The 27,838-nt window shown below is 54.8% G+C and overlaps 1 protein-coding gene across 5 annotated transcripts; it reads left to right on the top strand.

Annotated features, from left to right (window-relative positions):
- The first annotated feature begins 1,401 nt into the window (after window positions 1–1,401).
- On the top strand, window positions 1,402–27,389 carry PCDH1 (protocadherin 1). 5 transcript variants are annotated; one of them, XM_030927748.1, is made up of 6 exons: window positions 1,807–1,995; window positions 10,785–11,647; window positions 14,746–16,941; window positions 22,707–22,926; window positions 23,909–23,947; window positions 26,042–26,169. In XM_030927748.1, exons 1-5 carry the CDS (start codon window positions 1,956–1,958, stop codon window positions 23,932–23,934), a joined length of 3,345 nt encoding a protein of 1,114 aa, XP_030783608.1. In that variant the 5' UTR covers window positions 1,807–1,955; the 3' UTR covers window positions 23,935–23,947; window positions 26,042–26,169. The 5 variants fall into 5 exon arrangements, with proteins under 5 accessions (XP_030783606.1, XP_030783608.1, XP_030783604.1 ...); XM_030927746.1 differs by lacking the exons at window positions 1,807–1,995; window positions 23,909–23,947 and adding an exon at window positions 1,402–1,484 and having other exon boundaries at window positions 26,042–27,389; XM_030927744.1 differs by lacking the exon at window positions 23,909–23,947 and having other exon boundaries at window positions 26,042–27,389.
- Window positions 27,390–27,838: the final 449 nt, after the last annotated feature.

Below are 27,838 nucleotides of genomic sequence, written 5' to 3'. Positions count from 1 at the left end.
GAATTTGAGTTTGATGGTGGTGGAGCAGGGAGGATGGAGGAGAACATCTGGGAGATTAGCATTTCCTGCCCAGCTCTGCGGCTGCTGAGCCTGCTCAGCCCTGAGCAAGGGAGGAGAACAGAGGAGCCTTTGAATGGCTCCCAGCAAGCAGACCGGGGAGGGTTTGCTGCATTGGGCAGCGGGCACACGCTGGGGGCAGGGAGACTGGGGCAGCTCTTCTGTGGAAGATTTCTTCTCTCTGGGCCACTGATTCCCTCCTCGGAGCTGTGCTCAATGATGTGGAGAGTATGAGCTTTCGTGAGACAGAAAGAAGCTACTTACAGGACAGACCCTCCCCCCTCTTTCAGCAGATTATCCCATCTCCCATCTAGAGCCCCGCCCCTGGGCTCCTGGGGCTGAGGGATAGAGCAGGGCCCAGGCCAGAAAAGGAGTCCAGTTAAGGGGGGCTGCTCTGGCAGAGATCTTGCACAGACTTTGCTTGCCCCCTTAGCTAGCCAGAGATTCCACTCTTACCCTGAAGAGCATCCCACCGAGAGAGGCCAGAGCTGAGAAGAGAAGGAAGTAGAAGAAAGAGGAAAGGCACAGAAGAGTGATAGGAACAGGGAAATGGGGAAGGACAGAGATGGGGAGTCAGAGGCTATGGCAAAAAGGGGCCCAGCAACTGATCATCCCATAACGAGAGCCTTTCCTCACCCAGCACTAGGCCTGGCTAGGGATAGCTTTCCTCATTCTTTTGATCTCGAACACTCTGCCTGGGCATGCAGGCGAAGAAGGCAGGAGGTCCTGTTGAACTGGGACACTTGACAGCCTGGGTTACCAAACCACGAGCGCAGGAGAGGGAGTTCCCAAGCTGCTCGAAGACCTCTAGATGGCGCCAGAGAGCCAGAGCTGAATGGGAGAAACCTAGTATTGGAGTGTGTGAGACACTGCGTGTGACACCGTGTGTGATTTGGTGAGTGTGAGTGTGATAGGGAGCGTGTGGCACTGCGAGGGCGTGTGACACAGGCCGTGACACTGCGCGGCCTCGGGGGGCAGGGACCCGGTGACTGTATAATGTAAGTCACTGGCAAATACGTGTGGCCGCAGCACTACGCCGCCCAGAGGGCAGGTGATCAGGGGACCCTCGAATAGCCTGAGCTCAGGCGCAGCACTTCGTCCTCAGCTTGTGTATCTTCCCCATCCTCACTCTAGAGCCCCCGGGTCCCATTAGCCTCCTCCTCCCACGGTCCCCTCCATAGCCCCACCCCCACAGCTTGCTGCGGCCACCTAGGCTGACCGCTCTGCGGCTTCGGCCGGAGGGGGAGGGGTGGACTTTCCCCGAGCGCAGTGGGAAGGGAGGGCCACACAGGGTGATCGGGGATCTGGGCGGGAAGAGGGTGGATATGGAGGAGCAAGTGCCCAGGGAAGAAGGCGCTGTGGGAGACACTTCCCTTTCCTCGGCTTCCCAGGGGGCAGACAGAGCTGGGGACAGGTGTTTGAGTAGGGTAAGGAGGGGAATTCAGGAGCGGTCCTAGATGGAGGCTTGGGTGGGATAAGTGTAAGGTGAAGCGCAGAGGAGGGGACGGCCTGTGTACTGGGCCTCGGGTAGTGAAGAGATAGCAAAGGGAGGGGTCCAGGCTTTAGGGAGCGGTGCTCGGGGTCCCCTCCCAGTCCGGACCGGAGCGGTCCCGAGCTCCACCTCCCGGCCGAAAGGGGGGCGGGGAGGCGGGCGGGCCGGGAGGGAGGAGGGAGGGAGGGGGCGGGCCGGGCTGTGCGCTCCGCTCTCTGCTGGCTCCGCCGCCGCCGCCGCCGCCACCGCCGCCGCCGCCGCCTCACACACTCGGGGAGCGGGAGCGCGGCGCGGACGCAAAGCCGCCGGGCTGCTGCGCCCAGAGCCAGCCGGAGCCGGAGCCCGAACCGCAGCGCCAGCCCCAGCCGTGCGGAGCCGCAGCCCGGGCCGGGGCCGGCGGCGGCTCATGGACAGCGGGGCGGGCGACCGGCGCTGCCCGGAGGCGGGTAAGGATCCGGTGGCGGTGGAGGCTGCAGCGGCTTGGGGCCCGAAGCGGTCATGGCCGGCAGGAGCTGAGGGAGGGGCGCTCGGCGGAGCGAGGCCGCGGGGGCCTAGCCCGAGCTCCGCGCGAGGGGGCTGAGTTGGGGGCGGCTGGGAGCCCAGAGTGGGGGATGCGGCCGAGGGATTCCGGTCTCCCAGGTCCGCGGCGAGAAACCGAGGGAGGGGAGGGGGTGCTGAGCAGAACCCCAGTCCCCGCGTCCCGAACCTGGGCGCTCTCAGAAAGACGGGGATAAGGAGACTCCAGGAGCGCGCGGCGTGGAGGATGGGTTTGGGGAAGCGCGCGGCCCCCAGTTTGATGGGGGGCTCCCGGAGGACGGAGCAGGCAGGGACCCTTGTCCACAACACATACATACACACTTGTTGGGCAACTAGCTCGGCTCACTCAGCCGCTTCCAGCTTCCCGCGGGCACCCAGAGGGCCAGACCGTGGACATATATACACACATACATACATCCGTACATATGTGCACACAGACATACCTCCCGCACACCAGCGCCCACTGGGGCACCGTCACCAGCTCAGAATCCGCTTCAGTGTCTGCACGATCAGCAGCACTGACACGCAACCCGTGGCTTTACAGAGCAACAACACAACCGGGTGTGACACCCCGCGACTTGGACACACAAACACAGTCTCGTGCCCTCATGTACGAGTGTCACAGCCACAGTTGACTACACGAACCCTCAAAACCTAGCCACTCCCCACATTCCTTTAAGGAACACACCCTAACATATATCATCTCACTCACTTCTTGGCCAGAATATAGGTACACAGCACAGGTCTCCTTGCACCCCTCTACTGCACCCACACAAACACACAACCCAGTATCTCAGCACAAGCTTGACGGCACACAGCCTAACACAGGAAGTGGCACCAACAGCAGCGCCTCACAGCCACACAGAATCCACTGCTTCACCCATCTTAACACTGGGTGTCACACACCTTAAACCAACAGTGTCACATTACATTACACCCTGCAGCTCATACACACAAACACACACACTCCGTTCCTCTCCCTCGGAGTCCAGATTCAGGCAGAAGCCACCGGGGTCGCTCGGCGAGCCCCAAGCGCCTTGCCACCTTAATCGCGACATTGTTATTGTAAATATCAGCACAGCGGGAAGCCTGGTTCCCAGTCGGCGCCTCCCCAACCCCCACTCCTGGGCCGAACCGGCCGGTGTTCCGGGAACAAACTGGACCTGGCTGGCCCAGCCATCCCGCCTCTCCGGGGCTCCGGGGCCCCAGGTTCATTTGCAGAGGGTGCTAGCCTGGAACGGTGATTGCGACCCTCTTCCGGACATTTAGCTGAGTTTTCTGAGCCATCTGGATCTCCAGCACACCTGGGTCCCACACACCTTGGTGGGTCTCGCACACCTTGGTTCGTCTCACACCTGGGTGCCCCCTCCGCCTAGTCCCCGCTGTAGGCCAGTGTGTGCGCGGGCAGGCCCTGGAGCCAGAAAGACGATCGCGGCAGGCACAGGAGCAGAATTTGTAGGCGAGGTGGTCTCGCACCCCTTACCCCCCAGCTACCCTCTGTAAGTCAGACTTATGGCCTCAGTTTCCCCAATAGTGGTCGGCTACTATTTCTTCTGCCAGGAAAGACTGAGGGCGGCACTGAGGCCTTGGAGGATTGAGCGTAGGGTAAAATCCCCCCTCCGCTCGCCACGAGAGGGTCGGTTTTATGAGAATGTCCTCGCCTAGCCGGGTTCGCGGCTTTGTGATTCCAGCGCCGGCTCCCTCCCTGCCCCCTCCCGGCGCCCGCTGCGCTGCTCGCGCCGGCGCCGGCTTGCGGGGGACCCCAGGCCGAGGCCGGAGATGCAGGGGAGGAGGGATTCCCCGCGGTGGCCTGGGTGCGGGGGGCTCAAGGGCTCCCCCAACTAGCCGAGGCGCGTTCTCAACACGCCGCGCCCTAGTCTTGCCTTGGGTTCCTGGAGGCCAGTTGCTGCCAGGGTGGGGGTGGGGCCACCAGAGCCCAAGAAACTGCCGCCGTCCTCTGCCACCCCCCAATCCCCGCAACACACACACACACACACACACACACACACACACACACACACAGTCGGCGTCCTCTGGGAGGAGTCGCTCCGCGCGCTGGGTGTGTGCTGGGAGCGCCCGCTCACCAAGGCGGTGCGGACTGGGGCTGCTCGGGTCGGCAGAGTCCAGGACTTCGTGCAGGAGGACGCCGCGAGCCTTCTAGCACCTGTTCTGGGTCAACCCTCGGGAGCTGCCAGGAAAGGGGGCCACCCAGAAAGTTTTTATGACAACCCGGAGGTCTAGCTCTGTTTGGGGGGAGGGGGGGCGTGGGGGTAGTGATGTTACTTTATTGACGTGAAGGTCTGGGAGGTATTGGAACCTGTAATTACAACTAGACTAGGGCATGGGGTGGAGTCGAGGGGAGAGGGAGACGGGCCCCCAGAGGTGGCCAGAGGCAGTGTGATAGGGAGGCAAGTCTGGATTCAGTTCTGGCCGCATTTAGTTTTTACCCCTTCTCCTACCCACCTCCAATTCCCAATTCCAAAAGGGACTTCAGCTGGAAGGGGGTGTCTTGCTGGTCTGGCATCTTCTTAGCAGAGAGGCTGCTGCTGTGGCTACTTCTGCAGAGGAGCTGGGCAAGCGATAGTAACCTTACTGCTGGGAAGAAGGGGGTTGAAGGGCCAGGAGGGGGCCTACGAGGGTGGGGGAGGAGCTAAGTGGGAATCAAGGTTCAGGGAGGAGTGTGGAAAAACAAGGAGAAGGTGAGGGCTGCCCCTTACGTGAGCAAGGATAGTTGGTGCAGAGATTCTATTCAACAATGTATTGAGCACCTTTTATCTGCCAGGGCCCATGGTGGGTGGTGAGGATGCAGTAGTAAGATGCGTACCATCATTGCCTTCATAGGACTTACCAAGCAGCGAGGGATTGGCTTGTTTATTCATCCAACAAAGGGGCACCCACTGTGTGCCTGATGCTGGAAATAAAATGGCAATTGGAAGACTTAGAAAAAAATGATTTGTCCTTTACATGTGATGTAAACAGACCTTAATGTAACAGACCTTATAGGCGTGAGATCTCATTTAATTCTCCCAAATAATTTCAAGAGGTAGGATTCATTATTTCCATTTCACAGTATGGAAACGGGTTCAGAAAAGTAAATTCACTTGGTTAACGTCACACAGCTAGGAAGTGGTGGAGCGAGGGTTCTAACCCCAACAATCTGACTCAAGCATGCAGGTGCCCAGAAGCCCTGCAGAGGCTAATAGAGGGTTGTGGGAGAGAGGGGAGAGGAGCTGAGGTCTGCACACTTGCTTTCAGTGGGAGGCTTCTGTTCAGCTCCACCCCACACAGCCCCATTTGCTTCCCCTCTTCCCCCAGACAGTCCCTTTGTCCCTTGGTGTTTTGTGCCCGCGGCAGTGACCGTTGTGTAACAGTGCTGGAGTGAGGGTGGGGAGTCAGAGCTGACCTGGCTACTGGGACAGTGGTGGCTGCCTCTGTGTGTTTTTTTCTCTCTGGCCACAGCACTCAGCAAAATGGACCTTAGTCCCCAGGGTGGGCTGGAAATGAAGTTTCCGGGCGAACCCTCACCTCTGTTCTCATCCCTTCCCAGATGTTGACATAGATGGTATTTCCTTCGGCTTTTCTGGGACTCTATCCCCTCCTTATCCCTTACTCCTACACCCCTGATGACACTTCTGCTCCTCTATCTGAGGGACATGGGTCCCTGTGCCTGTTCCCCCTGAGGCTCTGGCTTCTCAGGGTCCTGGGTGCCCATGTCACTGGGGGGAGGTGGGGCACCGTTGCACAGGAAGGCAGTCAGGGCCTGGGGAAGGGCAGATAAGACGCTGCATGTATCAAAGGCTGCCATGTGCGACTAATGACTCCCAGTGCCCAACTGCTAGGGACAAAGTTCAGAGATGATGGGGGCAGGGGTGAGGGAAGGCCTCCTTATTGCTGTTCCTGCCCTTCCAGGCCATCCTGGCTCTCTCCCTGCATCTCTACAGGCCCCTATGTGAACAGCAGCAGCCTAGGAAGCCTGGGCTCATCCATTCCTTGACCCTTAGGCCCACTCTTTCTTATTCCCTACTTACTGGGCAAGGTTGGCAGTCCAGGAATGGTGGGGAGGTGGGTGTGACATAACAAGCATCAGATTCTAGCCTCAGATATTTCTGTTCCTTTCCCCCAGACTCTGGGATGTGAAGAGGCATTCTTATTTCTCAAGTCCTGGCTCTTCCACATACTACTTCTGTGACTTGAGACAGTTTATTCTTTCTTGGCCCCCATTTGATCATTTGTAGTATGGGAAGGAGTGTAATAATAAATAGTACCCATTTCAGAGGGTTGGGAGGAAAGAGATCATGTGTGTAAAATGCTTAGTACTGAGTAGAATCTTAGTGTTTGCTGAGATGATAATGAGTGATGATGATGGCAAAGGTGATGATAAGAGTTTGCAGGGGCCAAGTGCGGCAGTGGCTCACGCCTGTAATCCCAGCACTTTGGGAGGCCCAGGCAGGCGGATCACAAGGTCAGGAGATTGAGACCATCCTGGCTAACATGGTGAAACCCCATCTCTACTAAAAATACAAAAAATTAGCCGGGTGTGATGGCGGGCGCCTGTGGTCCCAGCTACTCAAACTTGGAGGCTGAGGCAGGAGAATGGCATGAACCCGGGAGGCGGAGCTTGCAGTGAGCCGAGATTGAGCCACTGCGGTCCAATGCAAGACTCCATCCCCCCCCCCGCCAAATAAAAGAGTTTGCAGTACCCGGCCTGCCACGGTGGCTCACGCCTATAATCCTAGCACTTTGGGAGGCCGAGGGGGGGTGCAGATCATAAGGTCAAGAGATCGAGACCATCCTGGCCAACATGGTGAAACACCGTCTCTACTAAAAAAAAAAAAAAAAAAAAAAATTAGCCAGGCGTGGTGGCACGCGCCTGTAGTACCAGCTACTTGGGAGGCTGAGGCAGGGGAATTGATTGAACCCGGGAGACAGAGGTTGCAATGAGGCCAGATCGCACCACTGCATTCCAGCCTGGCAACGGAAAGTTTGCAGGACCTCAGGCCCTTTCTTAACTCCCTGGAATTACCTTAAAGTTGTACCCAGATGATCCGACCATTGCATCACAATTGCTTGGGGGTTTCTCTAGGTCCCACCTCCCGAATAAAGATTCCTAAGGGTGGGGCCAGATAATCCTTATTTTGAAGGAACTCTCCAGATGCTTGAAGGGCCTGAGCCTCTTCAGCTCCTTTCCCCACTGTGAGCAGCTCTCCCCCAACCCTGTTTTCCCCACATTCCTCCTCCTTTCTGGGACCCTTCCCCAGCCCCGCCATCCTGTACCTTCCTTGAGTTGGATATTATCCTGTGGTTCTCCTTCTCTTTCCAATTCAGAGGTTAGATACCACAGTCCTTAACTGGTTCTTTTGCTGGCTGGAGGTAAGGCAACTCCTAAGGGTGAGAAAGAGCATATGGGGGTCAGAGGTAGTCTCACAAGCATGTGTGCCTGTTCTGCCTAGGAGGTTTGAAAGGTTATAGGCTTCAGGTTGTGACTGTGAGATGGAGGAAGCCTGAGGTGGGGGCTTCATTTGCAGCTCTTGGAGTGGCCACACATCATTCGCTCTGACTGCCAGATCATGACCCCCTGAATTAATTAGCAGCTAAAGTTTGTGAACAGTCATTTTTCCTGGAAAAATCTGCACCATGGTTTTAGAAAATTCTTGAAGGAGGATGTGACCACAAAAGATTAACTATCTTAAATATCCTTGATCTAGAGAGAACAGAGGCAAACAGTGACTGCCTTATTTATTCTCTTGGTCAGGTTTAGGGTAATTCCTGTGGGCTTCCCACATAACACCTCACCTGCCAAGACTTATGTAGAGAATTGGGGTGCACAGTGATACCACCTTGTATATGCAGAGGAGGGTGGCAGCAGGACTCAGTCCCATAAGAAAACGAGGTTCTCTGGTGATGGGCCTTTGGGGATGTGTTTGGATTGGGGTTGAAGTAGTCAGATGAGCCTTGTGTCAGGTCCATGCAGGTGGAGGGGAGGTGACTGCAGGCAGGGTGGATCCAAAGGGAGTATCAGATAAATTCCTGCTTCCTTTAAGGAGATTAAGATTGCAATGGGAACAAACATTCACACCAATCTGATAATACGGCTGCACACACTTTAGGGAGGGGCCTGTGCTTGGGGAAGGCCACACAGAGGAGGGGAAGTGTTTGATTTATCTAAGGACTCTGTGCATTCAGTGAACATTTGCTGAGAGTCTGCTATGTGCCCTAAACAGAGAAGACTTACATTTTACCCCAGGAAGTTCTTAGTGGAGTAGGGGAATCGGGTAAGTGAGCAAGTAAAAGAGCAGTGGTCACACACCAGGAAAGGCTAAGCCCAGAAAGCCAAAATAACAACAGTCATTCGAGAGCTGCTGAGTGCCCACTGTATGCCAGGTCCAGGGCTAAGCCCTGAGGAGGTAGGAGCAAACAAAATAGAAACTCTCCTGCTTTCTGCTCACCATCTTGTAGCAAAGACAGACAATTAACACATTTTCCAAACAGGTACACAACTATAGTTGTGCTAAATGCTTTGAAGGAGTCCTTTGTTGAGTACCACATTTAGCCCACAGTATCTCAAACACCCTAGGAAATAGGTAGCATCATCCCCATTTTACAGATAAGGAAACTGAGGCACTAAATCTTTGCTTCAGATCATGCAGCCAGGAAGTGAGCAGCTGGGTTTGCCTTAGACCGTCTGATGCCACAGCCCTCGCTTTTCCCCACCCTGCTGCCTTACATTCGCCAAATGGTATACAGAAGCAACCGAACAAAATGGACAAATAGTCATTGAGTTAGAACCACTGTCATGGCAGATTGGACCAGTCTTGTTCACTTCTGCATCCCAGTGCCCAGGACAGAGCCTGGCATATTGTAAATGCCCGATAAACATTTGTTGAATGCATGACTGAGTCCGTACAGTGTACCCAGATGTGCAAAGGTGCATTGTTGGGGGGCAGGGGATGAGTGAGTGTACAGAGTACTTGTCCCTTCATGGTGCTTTGTGTCTGCCTGGAGAGGCAGATAACTCAGGAATAGGTGCACAGTACTGAAGCTGAACAACACAGGCGGGCGGTGTCCCAGTCAGCCCCATGATTCATTGCCTTGGGATTGGAGCAGACAATAAGCAGCTGTGAGTTGGAGGAAGGAGAAGTCACCGTGGGCAGGAGAGGACTGTGAAGGCTTCCTGGAGGGCCAGAGCCTGCCCTCAGTGGGATTGATGTGGGGTGGGTATTACAGGTGTGGAGAAGGTATTCCAGGTAAAAGTGAGGAAGTGAGGAAAGGAGACTGAACCAGAAGCCTCTAAAGAAACTGCAGATCCAAAGATTTTGGATTTGAATAGAGGAGGGACTGGCCATGGTTTTGTTGGAGAGGAGGGGGCATTCAAGACAGAGACAGTAGCTGGGTCTGACTGGGATCTGCAAATGCACGACCTCAAAGCCAGGGGAGATGGGCAGAAGAAGGAGGTTATTGTGGTGATGGGGATGCAGCTTGTGGTTGGCTAGGGCAGAGATTGGGAAAGGCGTGTGTGGTAGGGGCTGGATATATGGGGATAGATGTCAAATAGGAGCCAGATGTTCATCCAGAGACCAAAGCGTGTGGGGTGGGGGAGTGGTCAGGGAAAGGCTGGTGGTGTCATAATCATTGGCAGCTCTGTCCCAGTTAGACCTGCTGGGCTCCCTGTTGCTAAGGACAGGCCAGGGCAGTTCCCAATGCCAATTCCAGAGCTAGTCAGCCCTGACCACAGTTCTGACCCCAATCTTGACTTGTGTTCCCTTGTATGCACCTGCCCATGGCAGCAGAAGGGGGAGGAGAGGAGCCCTAGCAACTGTTCATGTGCTTGTGTGCACGCTCTGGGGCATGTGTGCGCACTCTGTGGCCTGTGTGCGCACTCTGGGGCCTGTGTGCACACTCTGGGGCATATGTGTTGGGGGAAAGTCAGGAAGGCTAACACCTACTCCTCAACCCTAACCATTTTACAAGCCTTGCCCAATTTAAGCTGGCCTTTTATGGGGATGGCGAACACTGGACACTGTGGGAGATTGTCAGAAAAAGAGGATTTGAGATGTCATATCTCATACATATGCACTGACTTGGCATCTCATAATAAGGAGAAATGAGACATCATCTCCTCTCCCTCCAGTCAACCTTAATGGGGCCCAGTGTGAGAAGTCATGGTCCCAGGGTCTGGGGTGTGTAAGGAGGTACTTGTGTCTCTTTCCTACCATGCATGTGGGGAGGGGTGCTCCGATTGGGGATGCTCGAGGCCTCACCCTTCCACTGGCTCTCTCTCCCTATCTCAGTATCAGGGTAATTACCATCGGTGACTAAGGCAGGATGCTCGTGAGAAGGAGGTGTTGGGTGAAGCACAGAGCAGAGAGCAGGGAGGGAAAGAAGGAAAGAGGGAGGGCAGCCGGGCTCGGGCCCAGGGAGCGTCAGGTGGGCGAGGGTGTTCCATGGGCGGGAGCTGCTCTAAGCATGCCAGGCCTCTTACTGGCTCCTCCAGCTGGGGCAGACACTGCTGCTACACCCAGCTGTGGATGAGATTCAGGGATCTGAGTTTCTGGAATTGGGGTTCTGTGCTGGGACTGACTGCTCTTGTGGAGAATCGTGTGTCAATGGGAGAGGGTGAGTATGGGGCCAGCTCTGGGCAGCTCAGGGCCAGGCTTCTCTTCCCAGCTCATGGCCTCTGTTTTGCCTCTTCCCCTTGCAGCCCTCCTGATTCTGGGGCCTGCCAGGATGGGGCCGCTGAGGCACAGCCCAGGCCCTGGGGGGCAACGGCTACTGCTGCCCTCCATGCTGCTAGCACTGCTGCTCCTGCTGGCTCCATCCCCAGGCCACGCCACTCGGGTAGTGTACAAGGTGCCGGAGGAACAACCACCCAACACCCTCATTGGGAGCCTCGCAGCCGACTATGGTTTTCCAGATGTGGGGCACCTGTACAAGCTAGAGGTGGGTGCCCCGTACCTTCGCGTGGATGGCAAGACAGGTGACATTTTCACCACCGAGACCTCCATCGACCGTGAGGGGCTCCGTGAATGCCAGAACCAGCTCCCTGGTGATCCCTGCATCCTGGAGTTTGAGGTGTCTATCACAGACCTCGTGCAGAATGGCAGCCCCCGGCTGCTGGAGGGCCAGATAGAAGTACAAGACATCAATGACAACACACCCAACTTCGCCTCACCAGTCATCACTCTGGCCATCCCTGAGAACACCAACATCGGCTCACTCTTCCCCATCCCGCTGGCTTCAGACCGTGATGCTGGTCCCAACGGTGTGGCATCCTATGAGCTGCAGGCTGGGCCTGAGGCCCAGGAGCTATTTGGGCTGCAGGTGGCAGAGGACCAGGAGGAGAAGCAACCACAGCTCATTGTGATGGGCAACCTGGACCGTGAGCGCTGGGACTCCTACGACCTCACCATTAAGGTGCAGGATGGCGGCAGCCCCCCACGCGCCAGCAGTGCCCTGCTGCGTGTCACCGTGCTCGACACCAATGACAACGCCCCCAAGTTTGAGCGGCCCTCCTATGAGGCCGAACTATCTGAGAATAGCCCCATAGGCCACTCGGTCATCCAGGTGAGAGGCCCCTCCGTATAACTGTCAGGGTGATCCACCATTAGAAATGGGAGCCCACCCAACCAGGTGAGAGTTCCCTTCACTTAGGGGAAAAACTGCCAGAATACTGTAGTGAGACCCCTTCTCCCCAAACTCAGCCAGGGGAGTCTTTCCCACCCCACCCCAGCAGTGATATTACTTTCCTCTATTAGGCTACTTAAGTGACAGTGACGTAGCATATGAACAGTTTCCCCCCACCCCTAAGCAGACTCAAACTGGGGAAACCTCTGAGAAGTGAAACTCCCGCCCTAGTCAAGTAGACCTTCTCTGCCAGCCAGGTGAGCGGAGTTGGAACAAAAGAATCACCGTTTATCCAGGTGGAATCTCTCCTGAGATGAGAGTATCTTCCCAACCAGGGACAGTTTCCCTTTAACCAAATGAGGTTTTCCTGAAGCTGAAGGAAATAGCCTCATTTTGCCTCTTCCTGACAAAGTCAAATGAGATCATTTTAGCCAGGTGTTCTAAAAACACATACTGGGGTGTCTATATACCTGCCTCCTCCCTTAGGCATGGGGTGCCCATAGGTGTGGGGTGCTTGGCACGGTGGGGTTAGTGGGGGTCAGTTTCCTCTGCTGAAGTTCTCAGCACCCCTCCATGGGAACTGCCCCAGGCGCTGGGCAGCTTGATGGAACTGGGGCCTGGGAGGGAGCAAAGAAAGCGTCCCTGCAGACAGGTGGGTGTATCTCCCGCTGTCATCTCAGCTCTGGCCTCCTGCCAGCCCCAGCTCCTTTCTCCTTCCCCATGGGCTGAAGATGCCTCTCTCTTTGATGTGAGGGAGCTGAGGAGGCGCGGCCTGCCCTGGACACCGTTACCCATCCTGGAAAACCCTTAGTCCTAGGTCCTCAAGTCGAAGGGGGAGATGGGTGGGAGTTTCAGCCTTTTTTTTTTTTTTTTAAGAGCCTGGTAGACTGGGACCTGGAAAAGAGACTGAAAAAGAAAAGGGAGACAGACAGTCGGGGATGGCAAATAATAATAGCCTAGGTGCCAGGCACCATTCTAAACACGTGATGTGTATTGTATCATTTAATCCTTACAGTACAAGGTAAGCATTATCCCCATTTTGCAGATGAGAAACTGAGCCCATACAGATTAGAATACTTGCCTGATATCCTACAGCTAATGAGTTCAGAGTCCATCTTTGCCGCAGCCAAGAGTCTGGCTTCAGAGCCTAGGTGTGTAACAGCTTTACCACTTCCCAGTGAGGTGAAGCGGGAGAGTAGGGCAGAGAGTAAGCAGGGAGGTCAGCAGGGCTGAAAAAAGAAGATGGAAGAAAACAGGCTGTGGGAATGGGGCAGAATCAGAACTGAGCAAGGATAGAAAGGAGACAGAAGCCAAGAGTCACAGACAGAGACAAAGGGAGGTGAGACAAGAGACAGATAAGAAGCTGGAAGACCAATCTAGAGGCAAGGGAGACTGGGGATCCTCATCATAAAGTTAGTGACAGGTAAACTGGGGTGAGGGGAGGTGAAACTGTTAAGGTTTGGCACCCAGAGATGTGAGCAGAGACCAGGGTACCTAGGGAACCGTTGCCCAGGAGTCTTCACTGTAGCAAAAGCCCAGACAGGGATAGCTGGAGTTCCCATTCCCAAGGAGGAGAGGACTGGCAGTGGCTGGAGGGCTCACTCGGTGCAGTGCCCACTACTGCATTAGCACTGATTTTTCAGAGGCAGGCGGGTAGGAGGGTAGAGATTGGACAGACAAAAAGAAGTAAATGCTATTTAGGGAGCACTTTCCCTGTGTCAGGCATTTTTACCTGTATTATCCCATTTGATACTAGCCACAGTTCTGTGAAATAGGTTACATTATTATCCCCATTTCACATGTTCCTAGACTGAGGCTTAGGGAAGTTAAATAATTGGCCCAAGGTCATACAGTTACTTGGGAAGTGGTATAACTGGGATTTGAACGCAGGACTCTTCTGTTTTGTTACCCCAGAGACTCTACCAAGTTATGCTTATTCTCCCCTCACTCCCCACAGCCATCACATTCTGTCTGGCTGTGACCTAACTCCAGCCCTCATGTTTCTCCCTGCCCAGTAGTACCCCATGGCCATTCCCACCTGAGTCCTCTTGCCCCATTACCAACCATGTTTGTATAGAGTTGGATCGAGTGCGCGTCGGAGTTGGCGTGGGAGGGCGTGCCCGCTGACTGCAAAGGGACAGACAGTTCATTGTTTGATGCTGGGAGCCCAGCCCACTGCCAGCAGGCTCTGTGGCCTGCATCAGCCCCTCCCTCCTGGCTGCAGGCTCAGGCCAGATTCCTCGCATTGGTGCCTCGCCAGCCAGTGCCAGCCAGGAGGAGAAGTTGCTGCTGAAACAGGTTTCCCCGGTTTGACAGAGCAGTGGCTGGGGCCCGGCCTGGAGGGCTTCTCTGACCCACAACCCTACCTGACTTCTTTCAAAAGAAATACTCCAACCTGGGGCCTTCAGGTGGGCATGTGAGTCTTTACTCATGTGTGCAAACACATATACCTTCTCACACAAAAATCACACATAATCACACCTTCTGACACAGTCATACACATACAGACACATACCTTCTCATACAAAAATATCACACATAATCACACATTCTGACACAATCATACACATACGTATGTGCAGGCGTGCATGTAGTGCACATTCACACGGGCACACACACCACCTCTACTACTCACACCTCTCCGTCTCTTCAGGAGGGTTCAGGCAGGGTTCATTGGTGAAATGGCTTCCCTAGTTCCATTGGATCCTCATCCTCTCCTGGTATTTTTGTGGACCCACACAGCAGTGACAAGTGAAGTTTAATTCTGCCCTGTCCCATCTCCAATAGTTTCCTGTAGCACTGTTGAGGATTTGCAGGCTGCATCTGAGCTCTTCAGGAAAATAGGTTAGTAATGCCTGCCAGAGTGTCCGAATTGGGAAAAGGCAGTACACACATGGCTTCTGGAAAGGGAGCGATGTTAGATTGGCTGTGTCTGCCATGCTTGTTGGAAAGGACATTGGCAGCACATGTGCCCCTTTATTTGCTATCCCTGATCGAAACCATCTCTGTTCCCCTTGTTTTTCTCTCCTGTCCCATAGGTGAAGGCCAATGACTCAGACCAAGGTGCCAATGCAGAGATTGAATATACATTCCACCAGGCACCCGAAGTTGTGAGGCGTCTTCTTCGACTGGACAGGAACACTGGACTTATCACTGTTCAGGGCCCGGTGGATCGTGAGGACTTAAGCACCTTGCGCTTCTCAGTGCTTGCTAAGGACCGAGGCACCAACCCCAAGAGTGCCCGTGCCCAGGTGGTTGTGACCGTGAAGGACATGAATGACAACGCCCCCACCATTGAGATCCGGGGCATAGGGCTAGTGACTCATCAAGATGGGATGGCTAACATCTCAGAGGATGTGGCAGAGGAGACAGCTGTGGCCCTGGTGCAGGTATCTGACCGAGATGAGGGAGAGAATGCAGCTGTCACCTGTGTGGTGGCAGGTGATGTGCCCTTCCAGCTGCGCCAGGCCAGTGAGACAGGCAGTGACAGCAAGAAGAAGTATTTCTTGCAGACTACCACCCCGCTGGACTACGAGAAGGTCAAAGACTACACCATTGAGATTGTGGCTGTGGACTCCGGCAACCCCCCACTCTCCAGCACCAACTCCCTCAAGGTGCAGGTGGTGGACGTCAATGACAACGCACCTATCTTCACTCAGAGTGTCACTGAGGTCGCCTTCCCGGAAAACAACAAACCTGGTGAAGTGATTGCTGAGGTCACCGCCAGTGATGCTGACTCTGGCTCTAATGCTGAGCTAGTTTACTCTCTGGAGCCTGAGCCGGCTGCTAAGGGCCTCTTCACCATCTCTCCCGAGACTGGAGAGATCCAGGTGAAGACATCCCTGGATCGGGAACAGCGGGACAGCTATGAGTTGAAGGTGGTGGCAGCTGACCGGGGCAGCCCTAGCCTCCAGGGCACAGCCACTGTCCTTGTCAATGTGCTGGACTGCAATGACAATGACCCCAAATTTATGCTGAGTGGCTATAACTTCTCAGTGATGGAGAACATGCCAGCGCTGAGTCCAGTAGGCATGGTGACTGTCATTGATGGAGACAAGGGGGAGAATGCCCGGGTGCAGCTGTCAGTGGAGCAGGACAATGGTGACTTTGTTATCCAGAATGGCACAGGCACTATCCTCTCCAGCCTGAGCTTCGATCGAGAGCAACAAAGCACCTACACCTTCCAGCTGAAGGCGGTGGATGGTGGCGTCCCACCTCGCTCAGCTTATGTTGGTGTCACCATCAATGTGCTGGATGAGAATGACAACGCACCCTATATCACTGCCCCTTCTAACACCTCTCACCGGCTGCTGACCCCCCAGACACGTCTTGGTGAGACGGTCAGCCAGGTGGCAGCCGAGGACTTTGACTCTGGTGTCAATGCTGAGCTGATCTATAGCATCGCAGGTGGCAACCCTTATGGACTCTTCCAGATTGGTTCACATTCAGGTGCGATCACCCTGGAGAAGGAGATTGAGCGGCGCCACCATGGGCTACACCGCCTGGTGGTGAAGGTCAGTGACCGCGGCAAGCCCCCACGCTATGGCACAGCCTTGGTCCACCTTTATGTCAATGAGACTCTGGCCAACCGCACGCTGCTGGAGACCCTCCTGGGCCACAGCCTGGATACACCGCTGGATATTGACATTGCTGGGGATCCAGAATACGAGCGCTCCAAGCAGCGTGGCAACATTCTCTTTGGTGTGGTGGCCGGTGTGGTGGCCGTGGCCTTGCTCATCGCCCTGGCGGTTCTTGTGCGCTACTGCCGGCAGCGGGAGGCCAAAAGTGGTTACCAGGCTGGTAAGAAGGAGACCAAGGACCTGTATGCCCCCAAGCCCAGTGGCAAGGCCTCCAAGGGAAATAAAAGCAAGGGCAAGAAGAGCAAGTCCCCAAAGCCCGTGAAGCCAGTGGAGGACGAGGATGAGGCCGGGCTGCAGAAGTCCCTCAAGTTCAACCTGATGAGCGATGCCCCTGGGGACAGTCCCCGCATCCACCTGCCCCTCAACTACCCACCAGGCAGCCCTGACCTGGGCCGCCACTACCGCTCTAACTCCCCACTGCCTTCCATCCAGCTGCAGCCCCAGTCACCCTCGGCCTCCAAGAAGCACCAGGTGGTACAGGACTTGCCACCTGCAAACACATTCGTGGGCACCGGGGACACCACGTCCACGGGCTCTGAGCAGTACTCCGACTACAGCTACCGCACCAACCCCCCCAAATACCCCAGCAAGCAGGTAGGCCAGCCCTTTCAGCTCAGCACACCCCAGCCCCTACCCCACCCCTACCACGGAGCCATTTGGACTGAGGTGTGGGAGTGATGGAGCAGGTTTACTGTGCCTGCCCGTATGGGGGCCAGCCTGAGCCAGCAGTGGGAGGTGGGACCTTGGTAATAACACTGCTGCTTCACCCAGGCACAGGGATTAGGCTGAGTGAAGATTAAGGGAGGGTGTGCTCTGTGGTCTCCTCCCTGCCCTCTCCCCACTGGGGAGAGGCCTGTGATTTGCCCTGAACCAGCTGCTGGGCCTTGTGGGTTGGGGGTGGTGGGCAGGTGAGCAGAAGTGGGGAGGGAAATGGGGAAGAAGTCTACTCCAAACCTAGGTCTCTATGTGAGACCAGCCTTAGGTGCTTCTGTAGGAGGGAAACAGGGAGACCTGGGGTCCCGTGGATAACTGAGTGGGGAGTCTGCCAGAGGAGGGGACCTCCCCATTGTGCCTTCTGTGTGTATTGTGCATTAACCTCTTCCTCACCACTAGGCTTCTGGGGCTGGGTTCCACATGCCCTTGACCCTGACAATAAAGTTCTCTATTTTTGGAGTTTTGGCTTCTTATTTTCTGGAACTGAGAGAAGAAGCGAGAGAGACTGGAAGCAGCCCTTTGTCCTCAGGTCCTACCTCATTTTCCCCTTCCCTTCTCTTTGCCACTTGCCACATCCTAGACCTGCCCACTGTACCCCACACTATCTTAGCCTACCATCTTGCCATCCACCCCCATGTCCCTATCCATCTCTGGGAAAGCGGCCTTCCGATCAGCCTTCAAATGGAGGTGTCTGGCAGTGTATCCCCTTGCCCCATGTCTGTAGGGCTTTCTTCCTAAGAATGACCCAGAAAGGGTGGGTGGAGCTGTACCCAAGTCCTGCCCCATCTGAGGCTTGATTCTTCCAACCTGCTCAAACAGTTGCCTCTGACAGACCTCAGACTGGAGCACCTGGTAGGGAATAACATTCAGCCTTCCTGCCTTGGGTGAAGGCAGAGAACCTCTTGATTACACCAGCCACCTTCCCCCAGGGCAAGTCCTTCCCTCAAGTCCCTTCCCCAGTCTCTTCATCCCAACAACACTCAACACCCAGCAATTAGCTGGCTCTCCCCTGTGTCTCCCCACCATGATCACCAGCCTGGGCTGCAGGGAGCTGGGCCCAGGGGGAGGCAAGGGAATTCCTAAATTCTTTTCATTGACCTGCCCTGCACCCCTGCTCTTAGGGGGTTCCCTGCTCATGAGCAGAGGCTTCCTAGCTCTGCCTTCTGCCTGTGTTGCTACCTCCATCCCCTCTTTCCACTCCTTGCTTTGGCCACCCTGGGTTGCTTGCTCTCACTCTCTCTCTCTCCGTCTCTCACTTCTTGCTCTCCTGGGTCTGCCCTGTCTCTGGTTGTGCCTGAGTTGGAGGAAGGCTAAATCATGGCTGAGGGGCCTCAGGCCCTAGGGGAGTCTCCGAGGCCAGAGGTAACCTATCTTCATGGTGACTAAAGAGGCTTGAGACACTCCCAAGAGGACCAAGGTGCCAGCTCTCTCCTCTGATTCCATCCACAAACTCCCCCAGTGTCCTGGGAGGGGCCCCAAAGTAAAAACTCCTGGGGTCCTTGGAGGAGTGGGTCCTTGGGAAGTGAGATCTAACCGTGTCGTGACCTCCAACAACTCCTGACCTCCCATTCTTTCTCTTCCTTTTCTGTCCTTGCTGGCATTCCTTCCGTCTTTCTCCTATTCCTTTAGCATCTTCATCTCTTTTTCTTTCCCATGGTCTGAGGGATTGTCTCTTACTCAGCTCTAATCCAACCTAACCCATCCGTGGAGCCACATTGAATGTCTTCTCCCAACATTCAGATACAACCAAACCACACCACCTGTTGTCAGCATCAACACACATAGGCCAAGTTTCCACTGAGTACTCAGCATGGTACTAGACCCTGATGAAAAAAATGGCCATACTTGTACAAGACAGACCAAGTGAACGATGAGGCAATTGAGAGCCTTAAGAGTCGAATGAGAAGCGCCCTACTCAAGCTTTTCCTAACTTATTCCATGAAACTACTTATACTACTACTCACTTCCTTTTTTCTTTTTTTTTTTGAGATGGAGTTTCACTCTTGTTGCCCAGGCTGGAACGCAATGGCACAATCTCGGCTCACTGCAACCTCCGCCTCCTGGGTTCAAGCAATTCTCCTGCCTCAGCCTCCCAAGTAACTGGGATTACAAGCCATGTGCCACCACACCCAGCTAATTTTGTATTTTTAATAGAGACAGGGTTTCTCCATGTTGGTCAGGCTGGTCTTGAACTCCTGACCTCAGGCGATCCACCCACCCTGGCCTCCCAAAATGCAGGGATTACAGGTGTGAGCCACTGCGCCCAGCCCTCACTTCCATTTTTTTGAGTCCTTACTAGGTGTGAGGTACCATGCTAAGCACTTTGTGCGAATTAGTTTAATCAGTGCTCATAACTCTTTATGATATGGGTCATTTTAATATTCATTTTCAGAAGTGAAAACTAGTGATGCAGCTAGATTCAAACACAAAGCAGGCGGGTCTCCTATTATCTATTACGCTATAAAAAAGGGGTTCTGTGGGGAAGTTAGTTTTGGTAGTAAGAAATTCACGATCACATTAGCCTATTAAAGGCTCTGCAGAGTCCTCCAAAAAAGGGGGAAACTGCTAGACTTTTTTTTTCTTTTTTTTTTTTTGAGGCAGGGTCTTGCTCTGTCACCCAGGCTGGAGTGCAGTGGTGCAATCTTGGCTCACTGCAACCTCTGCCTCCTGGACTCAAGCGATCCTCCTGTGTAGCTGGAACTATAGGCGTGCACTACCGCATCTGGCTAAGTTTTGTGTTTTCTGCAGAGACAGGGTTTTGCCATGTTGCCCAGGCTGGTTTCAACTCCTGGGCTCAAGCGATCTGCCCACCTCAGCCTCCCAAAGTGCTGGGATGACAGGTGTGAGCTGCTGTGCCCAGCCCCAATTTTGTTTACCTCTTGAGTTTTCTGAATTTATTTTACCATATTGCCCCTCCCTTCCTTTGACGAGCATAGTGTGAGAAAACTTACACAAGACATGGAGATGGGCTTCTGGAAGGAGAAAGTCAGCTTGTCAGTGATGAGCAGGATTAGGGCAGGGTCCTAATCACAGGGTCTCCTCACAGGGTCACCGTGTGAGCAAACTCCTGTGGCAGGAGTGAACCAAGTTGGAGGGAGGGAAAGGGCAGAAAAAGGAATATTCTGGCAAGAATGGAAGGCATAAGAGAAAGCTGAAAGAAGAGACTAGAAGAAGTGCAGGTTGTAGAGGACATAGATGCCTTACCAAAAGTTCTTCAGAAGGAAATAGTCCCTGAAAGCTCATGAGTGTTTTAGATGAACCGAGTTTTAGAAAGTTCACTGGAATATATGGTGGGCTTAAAGGGCATAGAGATGAAGGTACAGGACTGAACCTCTAAGATTTGGACTATGATGGTGGCAATGGGGGTGATGGATGGATGGATTTGGCCGAGGTTAGGGATAAAGGACCCACAGGATTCAAGGGATAATTGGATATGGGGTAGAGATGGGGAATGAGGGGAGAGCTACCAGAATTCCCAGGTAGACGTCAGCCTTCTGAGTCTGGGTGATAGGATAGTGATGAGATCACTGACCATAAAGAAGCTAATTGAAGAAGAATTTGGTTTCAGACATGTTGAATCTTAAGGGCCAGTGGCCAGAGCCAATTGGAAATAATCAGTAAGTGTCTAGAGCTTCAGGACTCAAAGAGTTTGAGAGAGATTTTTTGATCTGGGCTTTTATAATTTGATAGTCATGAAATTAGAGGGAACATTAAGTGTTGGGTATAACTCAACCCTCCATTTTACAGAAAAGAATCATGGGAAAAGAGACCAAGCAACTTGCTTAGTAGGCAGGACTGAAGCCTTCAATTATCAGATATGGGTTCTGCAGGGAGGTGGGACTGCTGGCCAGTATCTTGAAAGAAAACTGGAAAGAGAAGCACCAACAACCATACTACCCCGTGCCTCCCAGACCTCTCCTGGACCCTGTTCACCTCTACAACAGGTGGACTACACTCCTTTATGGCCTCCCGGCCCCAAATGTCCATATCAGTTTTGGGGACCTTATCAGTCATCACCCAGACCCTTCAGTGTTTTAGATCAATACAAGGATTCCAAGAACGGTCGCTTATTCCTGAAGATGAGGTGGGAGCCATCTTCAGGACTGGGGATAGTGGGGAGGCAGTTCTGGGCTACCTTCCCCACAGCTCCAAAACTCCTGTCTTGACAGCCTCTTCCACCCTAGCTGCCTTGAATGGGGCTGTTAGGAGGGTAAGTCTACAAAGCCAGGGCCACCTCCCCTGGCCATCTTCATAACCTCCTATCCAGAGTTATAGAGTAAGACAAAGCACTGCCAAAGTCTTGGAGGATGGGAAGGAGCGTGGAGACTCATCAGCAGGGCCCTGGGCTTGGTGGTTTTCACCCCTGGCCTCCAGGGGCCCTGGGTCTGCGCCCTCCACAACTCCTAATTTCTGGTTGGCAGGAAAATCTGTGGCAGTCCCAAGTGGGTATTTGGGTGGCTGGCTGCTTAAGCCAACTGCCAAGTTGAGGTTGCCAGGTTCCAGGGCTAATCGTTAACCTGTGGCAGGCATACAGGGCTGCTGGCTGGGAGCAGCCTGTAACGGTTCCACTCTCCTGACCCCCAGTCCCCAGTCCCCAGACCCCAGTCCAAGCCTCCAAGTCTGGCTCCTCATGCCAGCAGCCCTCCCAGAAGCTACTTCCTATTTCTTGGAAGGAGTCACCCTTTGAGACCAGCTTTCCTAATCCCTAATGGGTGCCATGCCCTCCCCCCATGTCCAGGCTCCTGGCAGAGCCCTACCCTCTCCAGTGAATATTCTATTTCCTGATTGGGAGGATTGGGTAGTTTCCATTGTTCTGCTTTGTCTCCTTCCCCCAGGTGCCCTGGTTTGTTATCAGGCTCCTCCCTCTTTTTTCCACTCCCAGGCCTCTCTGGAGGGGAGTGAAGTGGGGATGGGGGGCTGAGTGGGAGGGGCCACAGCAGGGAGTCTTCAGACTGCTGCAACATCACAAACCAGGGATGAGGAACAGAGGATAAGAAATGAAAGGTTGTCCCCTCATTTGGAAGGAGGCAGTGGCAAGAGCAGTGAGACAGGTGAGGAGCTGGAGTTTGGAGGGTGCTGTTTGGAAATGAAGGAACTAACTGTTCTGGTATTGGTGAGCTGTTTGGGAGTTAGGAGTCTGCTGCTTTTAGGAAGCTATTCTAGAAATTGCAGGCTATGCTGGTGTTTAGAGGCTGACCTGGAATTAGGGGAGTTGGGTGGTATTATGCTACTCTGGTATTGGGCTCTACACTGTATTATAGGCCATTCTGGGATTAAAGGAAGGCTTTGCCAATATTGGGAAGCTGGGTTAGAACTAGAAGGGTTGTGCTATAACAAGTGGTTGCACTGGATGAGGGTTATTGGGGTGGCATAGGGGCTATAATAACACTGGGGCCTGCGCTGTATTGGGACTTCCAGTACGTGGACTTGGTTGTACTGGGAGCGGTCCTAGAACTCAGGAGCAGACTTTCACGGAGGCCTGTGCTTTCGGGAGGAATATGCTATGCTAGGGCCTGGGTCTCTGTCTCTGTTGGTTGCTGTTGAGGTCTGAGTAGGATGGTGCTTGGCTTGTACTAAGGCCTGGTATGGTGGTGGGCCCTGTGGGCAAGCTGGCTGGGCGGTAGTGACAATCTCTCTCCCTGCAGTTACCTCACCGCCGCGTCACCTTCTCGGCCACCAGCCAGGCCCAGGAGCTGCAGGACCCATCCCAGCACAGTTACTATGACAGTGGCCTGGAGGAGTCTGAGACACCATCCAGCAAGTCATCCTCAGGGCCTCGACTCGGTCCCCTGGCCCTGCCTGAGGATCACTATGAGCGCACCACCCCTGACGGCAGCATAGGAGAGATGGAGCACCCCGAGAATGGTGAGGCACAGCACCATGGTCAGGGCACCCCAGGAATGAGTGGAAGCCTGGGAATGGTGACAAGGCCTTAAACAAATCCTCTGTGTATTGAGTTCTTGTGTGCTCAGTCATCATCACCGTGCTGAAGGCTTTCAGGTATACACGCATTTAATCCCCAGAACCACTCTGTGATCTGAGAACTTTATGGCACCCACTTTACAATGGAAGAAACTGAGGCTTAGAGAGGTTAAGTCACTTGCCCAAAGTCATACATCTAGAAAGTGACAGACCTGGGAGGGATTCAAACCCAGGTTTCTCTGACTCCAAAGCTGTTGGATTCAGCACCATGTTTACATGGCCACTTGGTAACAGGGACCCTGAGTGTGTTGACCAGAAAGCTCACATAACGGTGAGGAAACCTTGAGAAGGTGGGTGGTGGTCCTCTTAACGGTGGGAAGGCCTTGAGAATAGAGATTGGGCCCTGGATGCTACGGTGGGGGGGGGGGGGATCAGAGAACAGAGTGACAATCTGCTGGGGAGAGGAGTGGGAGAAGGTTTGGCACCTCTTTGAGGAAGAGCAGCAGGAGGTCTGGTGAGGAGAAAGGCCTGTCTGGGAGGGATTTGGAGACTGATGGCAAAATGTAGATGTGAGCTGGAGCAGAGATCAGCATGGGAATGGATGGTGAGGTGTGCCGTCAGAAAGTGTGTGTGCAGTGCGTGTGCATGTGTGAAGGTGTCCATGGCAGCCTGTGGAGGGGGCGAGTGAACGAGCTAACCCCTGAGATGGAAAGACTCTCTAACTTGGAGCTGTCCTCAGGTCTCACCCACTCCCTCAACTCAAAGCCTCCCCTCCCCACAAAAGATGGGAGGTTTCCCTCCCCTGCCTCAGGTACAGGGCCCTTGTCTAACCTCCTAGGCCCTAGGTCTCAGAGTGTCCTCCACCCCCACTCCGCCCCTCCATGCGCGATCTCATGCCCGTCTCGTCCTTTTTGTGCCCGCGCAGAGCCGGCTGGCCGGAGCAGGCCCTGAGGCAGAGTGCCAGGTATGTGGGAGCTGCTCTGGGGTCTGGGGTCTGTGGGACTCTGCCCAGCACCCAGCCTCGCCCACCCAGTGCCCATGCTCTGCTCTGAGCCATGTTGTGTCCCTCAACTCTGCTCTGAGCTGTAGAGCCTTGGCACTTTGAGGGTTAACAACAGAGCTGTCCCCTCCTCACCTGGCACTGGCAGGAGGCCAAGCCAGAGTGGGTGGTGCCAGGGGAGCCCCTGTCCCAGGCAGTGTTGCTCAGCCATGTCCCTGGGGGGTGGGGGGGTCACTGCCTGGTGCTGTCCCTGAGCAAGGGCAGGACAGGGACAGCTGTGACAGGAAGTGCTCATGGCCCAGCCGTTCCCATGGAGATCCCCGCTGCTCAGCAACTACACCGGCTACTGCTAATGTCAGGCAGCCAACTCCTGTTCCCATGGGTGTTCTGGGCAGGGAGCCGGGGCAAGGCCAGGGGTGGTGGCTGGTTTAGGGGCCAAAGTGAGGTGGGGAGGGGCTGCATGAGTGTGCTTGTGGATGTGAGTGTGTGCTTCTTTTTTTTTTTTTTTTTTTTTTTTTTTTGAGACGGAGTCTCGCTCTGTCGCCCGGGCTAGAGTGCAGTGGCCGGATCTCAGCTCACTGCAAGCTCCGCCTCCCGGGTTTACTCCATTCTCCTGCCTCAGCCTCCCGAGTAGCTGGGACTACAGGCGCCCGCCACTGCGCCCAGCTAGTTTTTTGTTTTTTTAGTAGAGATGGGGTTTCACCGTGTTAGCCAGGATGGTCTCGATCTCCTGACCTCATGATCCGCCCGTCTCGGCCTCCCAAAGTGCTGGGATTACAGGCTTGAGCCACCGCGCCCGGCCGAGTGTGTGCTTCTATGTGAATATCCCACATAGAAGCTTGTCCCTTCCCCCTGGGTTTAAAGCAAGGCCTCGCTGGAGGAGGGTGGGTTCAGGACCACCAGGAGCATGTGAGGCTTGAGGGGGTTCTGAAGGAAGTGATGTGCCCAATTTCATCTGAGGATAGAGGTGCCCAGTATAGTAGATTTGTGCATCCATGCCTATCTGTGTGTGTGAGAGAGGGAAAGAGAGAGAGAGATTGATTGTGTCCGTCAATTAAATGAGGATGGGGGTTTCCTCAACCCCACCTGAGGATAGATTTGCACGTTTAAGCCTGTCTGGAGATCGATGAGGCAGTGTGTTTGTGCACCTGTCTGAGGGCAGATTTGGTGGGTGTGTAAGAAGAGCACTGTGGGATAGGTGACGCTGGAAGGAATCTGTCTGTTTAGGGCTTTGTGGCTCATGCCTGTAATTCCAGCACTCTGGGAGGCTGAGGCAGGCGGACTGCTTGAATTCAGGAATTCAAGACCAGCCTGGGCAACATGACTAAACCCCATCTCTACAAAAAATACAAAAAATTATCCAGGCATGGTAGTGCATGCCTATAGTCCCAGCTCCTCGGGAGTGTGAGGTGGGAGGATCGCCTGAGCCTGGGAAATTGAGGCGGCAGTGAGCCAAAATCACACCACTGCACTCCAGCCTGGGTGACAGTAGTGAGACCCTGTCTTGAAGGAAAGAAAGGATAAGGCCGGGTGCGGTGGCTCATGCTTGTAATCCCAACACTTTGGGAGGTCAAGGCAGGTGGATCACCTGAGGTCAGGAGTTCAAGACCAGCCTGGTCAACCTGGTGAAATCCCATCTCTACTAAAAATCCAAAAATTAACCAGATATGGTGGTGGGCGCCTGTAATCCCAGCTACTGGGGAGGCCAAGGCAGAAGAATTGCTTGAACCCAGGAGGTGGAGGTTGCAGTAAGCTGAGATCGCGCCATTGCACTCCAGCCTGGGTGATGAGAGCAAGACTCCATCTCAAAACAAAGAAAAAGAAAAAAGATAGATTGGTGTGTGTGCGTGTGCATGTGCGTGTGTACAGTAGGCCAGTAGGTCGATGGTGGGAGGGCATGTGTCCATTCGAGGGTGTGTGTGCCTGTGAGTTCAGTGGTCAGGAAGGGGCGCATACTCCTGTCTTGAGGCAGGGTGTAGATGCCAGTGGGAGGCCATGAAGCAGAGCTTTGCAGAGGCTGTATGTCTGACAATTGTTCTTCCCCACTTGCTCCTACAGACCTTCGCCCTTTGCCTGATGTCGCCATGACAGGCACATGTACCCGGGAGTGCAGTGAGTTTGGCCACTCTGACACATGCTGGATGCCTGGCCAGTCATCTCCCAGCCGCCGGACCAAGAGCAGCGCCCTCAAACTCTCCACCTTCGTGCCTTACCAGGACCGAGGAGGGCAGGAGCCTGCGGGTGCCGGCAGCCCCAGCCCCCCGGAAGACCGGAACACCAAAACGGCCCCCGTGCGCCTCCTGCCCTCCTACAGTGCCTTCTCCCACAGTAGCCATGATTCCTGCAAGGACTCGGCCACCTTGGAGGAAATCCCCCTGACCCAGACTTCGGACTTCCCACCCGCAGCCACACCGGCATCTGCCCAGACGGCCAAGCGCGAGATCTACCTGTGAGCCCCCTTCTGGCCGGCCGGCCCCCCTCCCCCAGCCGCCGGCCAGCTCCCAAATGGGCCCATTCCAGGGCCTCACTCTTGACCCCTTCAGCGTGGACTTCCTGGCCAGGGCCCCAAGTGGGTGTATCACTGGCCTCATGACCACGCTGGCCCTTCTCCCATGCAGGGTCCAGGTCCTCTCCCCTCCTTTCCATCTCCCAGCCCCCAGGGGCCCCTTCCCCTTTATGGGGCTTCCCCAGCTGATGCCCAAGAGGGCTCCTCTACAATGACTGGGCTCCTTTCCTTGACTTCCAGGGAGCACCCCCTCGATTTGGGCAGATGGTGGAGTCAAGGGTGGGCAGCACACTTCTAACTCATTGTTACCTTCATGGCCGACCAGGGCGGGGATAGCACGCCCAATTTTAGCCCTGAAGCAGGGCTGAACTGGGGAGCCCCTTTCCCTGGGAGCTCCCAGAGGAAACTCTTGACCGCCAGGGGCTCCCTGAAGGGCTTTTGTTACCAAAGGTGGGGTAGGGACGGGGGTGGGAGTGGAGCGGAGGCCTCGTCTTCCCGTGCTGCTCCTGGGCTGGCCCACCTGCCTGCCACATGCCCACGCCTAGTCCCATCTGGGCCCCCCTTCCCTGCTGGTCATGCAGTGTCTGTATATAAGGACCTTGGAATGACGTCCCCATTTCTGCCTGATTTGCAACTTTTCTTGTTGATGTTGTGTTGTCTTGGGGGACCCCTCTGGGGGGGGAACCTGCCCTGTGCCCCCTCCTCCCTGCCGCAGTGCCCCCCAACCCAGGCCTCTATTGTTCCATGTTGTAAATACCCCTGGGGCCATGGTGGGATGGGGGTGCAGGCCAGGGAAACAACGGGTGGGTGGGGGTGGGGACGGGGGGAACATTTGCCTATCAGCAGAGCTGGGCTTTTATTTAATTTTTTTTAAAAATACAAATCTCTATTTTTTTGGAACTGTTGCGCTGTGCCCTGGGGGGGCATCCCCGCTCAGGCTGGCCTCCCACATCCAGATGAGCATCACAGAGGGGCCCTGAGGCTGTGGGGGGCAGCTGGACAGGGGTGGGATGACTGTGCCTCTGGCCTGGTTGGGTGAGTTGGGAGCAGGAAGGTTTGCTCAGGGGGTGGCTGGGTGCTGCTCCTGATATAGGGGGCCTGCATTCTGCCCCCTCCCTGCCCTCCCAACCCCCAGCCCCTGCCATGACTGACCCGTCAGCCTGTAAAACCACCATTGCCTTGATCTCAGGGGGTGGGAGGGCTGCCTCAGGGCACCCTGGGCTCCAGGCCCCCTTCTTCCAGTTGGGCTTCCCTTTGCCAGGGTCAGGGGTCCCATAGGGGAAGGGGTAGGGAGGTTGGGGGGCAGAGAAGCCCAGTCAGCCATGATGAGGTGGAGTTCTCTTCTTCAC

The sequence above is a fragment of the Rhinopithecus roxellana genome, chromosome 3, assembly GCF_007565055.1.
Source record: "Rhinopithecus roxellana isolate Shanxi Qingling chromosome 3, ASM756505v1, whole genome shotgun sequence".
NCBI lineage: Eukaryota > Metazoa > Chordata > Mammalia > Primates > Cercopithecidae > Rhinopithecus > Rhinopithecus roxellana.
This window is presented reverse-complemented; position numbering and strand designations above follow the sequence as displayed.